Source organism: Triticum aestivum, chromosome 5B (assembly GCF_018294505.1).
Source record: "Triticum aestivum cultivar Chinese Spring chromosome 5B, IWGSC CS RefSeq v2.1, whole genome shotgun sequence".
In the NCBI taxonomy this organism is placed as follows: domain Eukaryota; kingdom Viridiplantae; phylum Streptophyta; class Magnoliopsida; order Poales; family Poaceae; genus Triticum; species Triticum aestivum.
Window position 1 is genome coordinate 655,349,147 of NC_057807.1, and position 7,820 is coordinate 655,356,966.

At 39.6% G+C, this 7,820-nt stretch overlaps 1 protein-coding gene and 2 long non-coding RNA genes across 3 annotated transcripts; all 3 read right to left on the bottom strand.

The window, feature by feature from the left end:
• Positions 1 to 1,124: 1,124 nt before the first annotated feature.
• LOC123117432 (uncharacterized) lies at positions 1,125 to 2,538 on the bottom strand. Its single transcript, XM_044538189.1, has 6 exons — positions 2,456 to 2,538; positions 2,203 to 2,325; positions 2,018 to 2,075; positions 1,776 to 1,877; positions 1,464 to 1,632; positions 1,125 to 1,381 (listed from the first exon to the last, which is right to left on the bottom strand). Exons 2-5 carry the CDS (start codon positions 2,262 to 2,264, stop codon positions 1,468 to 1,470), a joined length of 387 nt encoding a protein of 128 aa, XP_044394124.1. The 5' UTR covers positions 2,265 to 2,325; positions 2,456 to 2,538; the 3' UTR covers positions 1,125 to 1,381; positions 1,464 to 1,467.
• Positions 2,539 to 3,145: 607 nt separating this feature from the next.
• Positions 3,146 to 6,048, bottom strand: LOC123117433 (uncharacterized). The gene is made up of 6 exons (XR_006457373.1): positions 5,909 to 6,048; positions 5,579 to 5,759; positions 5,426 to 5,502; positions 5,262 to 5,348; positions 3,381 to 3,578; positions 3,146 to 3,294 (listed from the first exon to the last, which is right to left on the bottom strand). It is a non-coding gene; the product is annotated as an uncharacterized lncRNA (long non-coding RNA).
• Positions 6,049 to 6,750: 702 nt separating this feature from the next.
• LOC123117916 (uncharacterized) lies at positions 6,751 to 7,163 on the bottom strand. The gene is made up of 3 exons (XR_006457557.1): positions 7,108 to 7,163; positions 6,972 to 6,998; positions 6,751 to 6,892 (listed from the first exon to the last, which is right to left on the bottom strand). It is a non-coding gene; the product is annotated as an uncharacterized lncRNA (long non-coding RNA).
• Between the last annotated feature and the right edge of the window lie 657 nt (positions 7,164 to 7,820).

Sequence of the window (7,820 nt, forward strand, 5' to 3'; positions counted from 1 at the left end):
CAGGGCCTGACAATGCCTGAAGTAACTGCCACTTTTCTCCTTCGCCGGGTCCAACCGCCGCAACAGCGATATCATCCCATTTGGGAATTTAACGGAGAGGATGACTCCACCCAAGCCATTACTATGCCCTTTGCCGATCGAAAAGCTCTGGCGGTCGTACTTGCCGATTTTTACCATGGAGACGAGCAGGCCTTTGCAACCATGAAGCTACGGGAAGGGTATAGTGCCAACACATCCATTGCTCTCCTAAGGGTGATCCTTCTTCGGAATACGCCTCTACTTTATGTGTCCAAAAACTGATCTTTTAATGAGCAGTATTAAATCAAGAGTAACAATTCTAGCGTTAGTATCTAAGTATCACACTGCCTCCATGATCTTTGATATTCCAAATTGTTTTAGTATCAAAGGACATCTTGGAGCTGAAAGAATTGTTTCAAGAACGACCGTATGTTGAAGATATTATGATATCTAAAACAATGTCCGATTGCAATGAGATAGAGTATAATTTAGTAAGATACATGTTCTCATACTGTACGAAAATATGTGACGGTTCGAGATGCTAGGCATCCTAATCTCCCAAAAGGTTTTGGTAGCTAACATTATACTTGTGATTCGTCCCTATGAGCTATAGTAGCTTGATCATGAAAGATGTAGGTAAAGTGTTAACTACATTAAAAGTTTACTAAATAATAGAACTCGAAAAACCGACAATCATTTGATGACGGTGAACCTCAAAAGTGCAAAGTCCAAAGGTTTTAGTGCTTGACTAACACACTTTTGGACTATGTGTCATGCGTATGGCGCCACTATTGATGTTGATAGAATATTCTAAAAACAGAAATGCTGAAAAAGGATCTGGAAAATATTTTGGCAGAAAATAAAAAACTGGAATTGTCCAGCTCGGATATATAGAAGATACACACATTATGGGTGTATTCATTGCTTGCTAAACAATGTGGTTCTTGGGTATTGGATACTGGATTGGTTGGTATGAAGTTTCATAACAACACAATACAAGTTGTGGGTGGTCATGCCAGTACCAATTTTAGGATGGTAATTTCAAGAATCAGAAGTTCAGGGTTCAGTTCCCACTACCCCGCAAAACTCAAGATTTAAGACAGACATCACAAGTTGGAAGACGTACAGCCAACCACAAGTTACAGCACATAGATCCAGAGTTCCCAACAAATAGAAACCTGAGTTACTAGCACCAAGCTAAGCGACGATAAAGGTTAAGTGTAACACTTTCGAAGAGCACATGTTCCAAAATATGGGATAGCAAAAGTATCATTTCCGTGCTTCTACGAGCCAGATACAGCTTATGCACATGGATCAGCTTCAGGAAAGATGTTTACTCCTTGATCAACAGTTAGACCATCAGCTTCACCAGCTCGCACAAACATAGTGAATAATTAGTTCTACTCCATGATTGATGATTAAGTTATGCTGCAGTTATCACTTACAGTCCTAGGCATGGAAAGTATGTCCAAACTTCTGCACCACAGTATAATGTCTTCCACATTGGCAAGTTCCTACTGGTTTGTACCTCAGATGATACTGCTCAATCAATTTGACCAGTTCTTGTCGCAATGCAGCAGCACTTTCGGGTGGATACCAATCCCTATTTATGCCCTACAAAAGGGGGATTAGACAAATGAGCCATGAGCATATGCACTGTAGGATCTCCCCCCATACAATTTTCATCAAGAAATAAAAAACTAGAACATGTAATGACTTGGTGACTATTATGCTGAAAGCGGCCCAACACACAAAACCTTAACAATGTCTTCCAACTGAGCTGCATGGACACATGTAATGACTTGCTGAATATTATAACAAGAAAAGAAGGCATAGTCGGCTTCCTCCTGCTGTGAAACCTGGCAGTAAAAGGTAAGATTGTAAGACTAATAACAATATCGAACAGAATAACAAACCATCAAGCAAATAATTTTGAATTTTCAAATGCAAGGAAGGAGAGCTGCCCATTCTATTGAGAAAGCTGAATGAAAGTACTTACCTCAACTACATCCCTCTTGATTTCTTGGCCATCGCCACCCAACACATTTGTTACAAAGCTGTCAATAATATACTAGGTTTCAGAGTGTACCACAAAAATGTACACTATAGATGCAAATTTGTTTTGACTTAGCATACAACACATAGTGCAGCCGCTAAACGTTCCTAACTTTTGGGAATAGTTACCTTTCAGCAATATCAAAAACACAGTCTGAGTTGTCCTTTTCCAGTGAATCCATCAAGTACATGGTGGTAGTTGCACTCTTTCCACTGGAAGGCCTATATATGACAATCAGGCCCCAGTGTTGTCTAATCAATTGGGAACATAAGAGAAGAACTTGATCAGCAAGATAGTATTCTCAAAATGCTAACTGACAGTGGTCATTGCTGTAATACAGGATAGTTAATTTTTAACAAAATAGAGAACAAAATTTCTTACCTCGAGGATTCAAACACAAAGAGAAATAGGTACTTGATGCGATCTAGGGCTACCCCTCTCCTCTGAAGTGCAGATTTTAACCATGATTTCAGCTTAGGAAGAAACCAAGATATATTAGGCAAGAAATAGTTAGTGACAGGGAGGCAATAGAGCTTGGAAATTTATGAATGTTACCAATTTCTCAAAATCCTTTGTAACTAGCTTGGACCAGAAAAATGGGCTGCAAACATCATACTGTTGCAATATTTCACTTGGCAAATCAAGAGATGGGAAAATTCCATTGAAATGTCTTCAAGAGGTAAATAAATGAGATGTTAAAAAGGGAACAAACAGGAACCTAGAAACATTGCATCCCAAAAGAGCGATACTTACCCAGTGTACATTTCAAGAACTCTGTCAGTGACAAAGCCCCCTTCTAAGGAATAAAAGTCAGAATAGTAAAGACTGGGATTGGAATCCTGGTAATCATCGCTGGCAGGATATTCATGTCAGGCCCACTCTTTTTGGAACCTTAATTGGTTAACTGGACTAAGTCACTGCTTACATTCACTTTGCGACGACACTTCGACAATTTTTTCTTGTTGATTCCCATGCAATCATTGATAGCTCAATCGATTGGCTTGAGCACATCAAGGGATTTAACCATTGGTTTCACAAAGCTACTATATTATCGGAGTATTCTAGATCAGAGCATGGGATGTCACTTTTTCAAGAACCTCATAGGGCAAGTTGTACTCCTCTAGCAACTCCTTCAACTCTTTCAGAATTGCAGCTTTCCTCTCCGGTATAAATTCAAATGCCTTTTTATATTGGTTCTGGAAGCAATGAAGATTCTGCAGCTGAACAAGTAGAAAATATTAGTATTTTAAATATGCTGAAATAAAGACAAAAGAATATAGAAGAGGACAATTTTTTTTTGACTTACCTACTGTTTTAAGCCTTCAAATTTTTCAACCTCACTACCCTTTTCTTTACTGTTTACATCGACCTCTACAAGGTGTCCAATGTTATTATCAACCTCATCGTCAAAAACATCATCTTCAGTACCTTTGCCCAGTTTGTAATCTGTTTCCATATTATAAACCTTTTCTGCTGCATAACAACTATCCTCGAGTTTCTTGATCTGCAAAAAATCTAGCATTTCACATATGCCGATATGAAGGCAAAAAATGTTGAGTATGTAAGTCAGCACTCACAGGTACAGTGTCATATTGGCCCGCATATTTCTTTATGAATTTGAAATGGCAATCCTCTATATGTTGTATCCGTGGGAAACCATCAGCGGGTATCCATGGGAGAGCATGATTGTGCAGTTTAGCCAGATCTACCATGTCAAGGAAAATAATCTGTAGAGAAACATGTGAAAACGTATGTAAGTTAAAAAAATATTGGTAAGTAAAATCAAGGCAAGACGAATCATTTAGAGGTTATTAGGTTGCTTACATACAGCAACACTGCAGATCCAATCAGATTTTTCGACCCATTTCTCAGATCTTTGATGCCCTTTACCAGTAATTTGACAGTTAATTCAGTGAAGTTCCATTCCACTGTTTTATCAATATCTTCCACCATTTTCATTAACCTTAAATCTATAACTGGACTGAGAACAAGGGGCCAAGAGCCAAGCCAGTATGGCATACATATATACTTTGCATGTGTGTTTCCTCTTGTTCCCGCAGTCACGGAGTTGCTCATAGAAACTTTCCACATTCTTAACTGGAATATTCAATCCCCTTTTGCACTTTGAACTATGTTTTCTATTACCAGAATTTTCAATCGGAAATGTTTTCCCTTTGTTCATTACACCATACCCCTTAGCTGCAGCCTCAAATAAGTCAATCTAAACAGGGTCATCCTCGGGCCCCAATCTTAATGTGTAGTTGTCAGTGTCAACTCTGTTTAACAGAAAGGTAGTCAGACTATCAGGTGGTTTGGTCATGATGAGAAACAGAAAAGAGCGACCAGAAGACTAAAATTAGGCAACACCTTATTGGTAAAATTCACAACCAAACCAGCTGATAGTCTGACAACCTTTCTGGTAACAGAGTTAACACTGACAACTACACATTAAGATTGGGCCCCAAGGATGACCTGTTGGCATTGACTTATTTGAGGCTGCAGCTAAGGGGTATGGTGTAATGAACAAATGGAAAACATTTTCGATTGAAAATTTGGTAATAGCAAACATAGTTCCAAGTGCAAGAGGGAATTGGATATTCCAGTTAAGAACGTGAAAAGTTTTTATGAGCAACTCCGTGACGCAGGAACAAGAGGAAGCGCACCTACAAACTATATATGTATGTCATACTGGCTTGGCTCTTGGCCCCCTGTTCTCAATCAGTTATAGATCTAAGGTTAATGAAAATGGTGGAAGATATTGATAAAATAGTGGAATGGAACTTGACTGAATTAACTGTCAAATTACTGGTAAAGGGCATCAAAGATCAAAGAAATAGGTCAAAGATCTAATTGGATCTCCAGTGTTGTTGTATGTATGTAACTTAATAACCTCTAAATGTTTCAAATTGGCCTGGATTTTACCTACCAATATTTTGTCAACTTACATACATTTTCACATGTTTCTCTACAGATTATTTTCCTTGACATGGTAGATCCGGCTAAACTGCCCAATCATGCTCTCCCATAGATATATACCCGCTGATGGTTTCCCATGGATATAGCATATAGACGATCGCCATTTCAAATTCATAAAGGCATATGTGGGCCAATATGCCACAAATTTTTCACTGATGGTCTTAATCTGACCACCGCTTATCTTATTATCATTGGCATGCAAGGCAGTGACCTGGGTTTTTTGCTCACTATCGAGGAAAAGAATTATGCCTTCTTGTTTTTGAGTGTTAGGATCTTCTTCAGTGATAGCACAAAATAGCTGCAAAAACTAACATGTATTAGAATGTTGATGTATTATCATTGAGTGTATTATGAGTAGAATACTGGACTACTTACGAATCTCTGCTCTACCCTCCATCTTTTTTGCTGCTCCCGATCTCTTTCTTAATCACTTGCACAAATTCTTCATCCAACTGCACTCAAAAATAATTTGCTATCAGACCAGCTTTTAACTGACAACCAAGGCTATGTTTCTTGCACAAAACTTACCTGATGTTGTGGTTGGATAATTATTCTTTTATTATTATTGCCGTTCTTGTTATCATCCTGCTTGAGGCATTCAACAAAAACACCCAGAAGATTCGGGGCACTCTTAGGATCCTCTATACACTTCAGCAGCTGAGCCCCCGTCATGATAGTCCCACCCAAATTTAACACTTCATCACCATTGCTTCACCAATTAAAAACAATATATGAGTTACTGATAAAACTAAACAGGCGAACCCCTGTCTCACCGAATGCAATGCCTAGGCTGTCAATACAAACATCTAACGGAGCCTAGCAGAGTCAAAATTTCAGTGAATAAATGAATAAACTTACTATTTCTCTTTGAGAAGTTTACAGATCTCCTCACAGTCTGTAGCAGGCAATAATTCCTTTACCCCAAAAGTAACGGGAGACACCGCTTTGGCGGAAAAGTTCCTCTTCCTCTTGTCATGTCTCTCTTTTGGTGTCATTACTGTTGTATTCTTATCAGCAGTATTCTTATCCAGCACTCCTATTCCAGCAACGTTTCCTTGCTGGTGTCCTTGCTATTGTATCAGCCAATATTCTTATCAGCACTCTTCTTACCACCTTCCTGAGCCTTTTCCTTGTCATCTTCCTTTTCTTCTGTATCGGATCTCACGGAAGAGTCTTCAATGTCTGTTGTATCGGGGTTACGGTTACCACCTTCCTTGTCATCTTCCCTTTCTGCTGTATCGGAGCTCACGGAAGAGTCTTCACTGTCCTCATCCACCTCTATTTTTCTGCTTTATCGGAGTTCACAGGAGAGTCATCCATCTCTTCGGCATGGACAGTCTCTCCCTCATCCATCACTACCTCTTCGGAGATCACGGGAGAGCCTTCAGTGTGCTCATCCATCTCTACAGGACTGCCTCGAGGAGAAACGTGGGCTTCGCGCTGATGGGTAGTGTCAGCTACAACGGCTAGAGTGCTGTCCTGGACAGTGTCTCGAGGAGAAACGTGGGCTTCAGACTGATGGGCAGTGTCAGCTACAACTATGCCCTCATCCATCTCTTCGTCCTGGACAGTGCCTCAAGGAGAAATGTCCTGGACAGTGTCAGCTATAACGGCACCCCGAAGTTCCTCAGCCTCGTTAGCATCAACTGTTGTGTGGGCATCGCACTGATTGGGACCCCGAAGTTCCTCAACCTTGTCAGTGTGTGGAGGAGGAACTTCCTCAACCTTGTCAGTGTCAGTACTGTGGGCAGTGTCAACTGTACTGTCAGCTTCATTGACTTTGGTCCTTGGATCATCCAGGAGGCGTTTTACAAGCTTCTTTCTAAACTTTAACACCTCAGCCTGCATATTTGAGGCATTAATTATTTGTTCTAGAATTTGAATAGAACAAAAATTAAAAAGAACAAGGCTTAGTGTTTACCTAGGTGATGCCATATATCTTCATTTCCTTAGACCGTTCGATATATAATAAAACATGAAATCCACAATCAAAACTACAACAATTGCAATTGATTACCACATAATTATTTGTTCTAGAATTTGAGGTATCCACTTACTTGTTGTCTTGAGGCTCAACATCTGGAATTTCGTGAGCATACGAAGAGATGTCGATGTCGTGCTTACTCAAATATGACTCCAGCCCCTTTAACACAGTATTTGCCTGCTTTTGATGGAAACCTGGAGCAGAGTAAAGGACATACTTCGTCTTCATCTTGACGGAAACAACAACCAAGGAAATGTGACCATCATCAACAATTGGAGCAAGTATCTGAAAAAACACTACTGTCAAACTCAGACATGGAAAATTTTCATATGTAATCAACAATAAACAGGAAGAGAATAATTGGTAGTGTTGCAATTGCAGAGGATGCAAAGGCTTTGGAATCAGAGATATACAAAAAGAACAATGCTCCTTAATGCTATACAATTGGACATAACATTATGTCACTATCTTTCCGGTGTTTCTTGAAAGGAGGCGCTTGCCAATAATGCAAGAAAAGATTATCAAGAACTTAATGAACGCAAATACAGCATACCCTGCCCACAGAGGCAAATGAAAAAGATCTGATGACCACAAGACAAGGATGACTAATTAGTGTGGCAACATGCCAACAACCTTGATCAACCCTGGAACCATGCTGACCACAGAAAGTACGAGATCAACAGATGCTTGGTTCAGATTGATACTTGAACCCCAGATGCCCTTCAAGAAAAAGAGTTCCAAATCAAAAATATGCAGTCAACTGAATGCTATTCAACTCTTTTTTTT

What these genes read in the sequence shown, in the direction of transcription:
- LOC123117432 (XM_044538189.1), bottom strand. Translation starts at nt 2,264, where the DNA reads ATGTACTTGATGGATTCACTGGAAAAGGACAACTCAGACTGTGTTTTT. An exon ending in TCAAGAGGGATGTAGTTGAG is followed by an intron (nt 1,878 to 2,017) that starts GTAAGTACTTTC and finishes TTTTACTGCCAG; the next exon opens with GTTTCACAGCAGGAGGAAGC. An exon ending in AGTTGGAAGACATTGTTAAG is followed by an intron (nt 1,633 to 1,775) that starts GTTTTGTGTGTT and finishes CCCCTTTTGTAG; the next exon opens with GGCATAAATAGGGATTGGTA.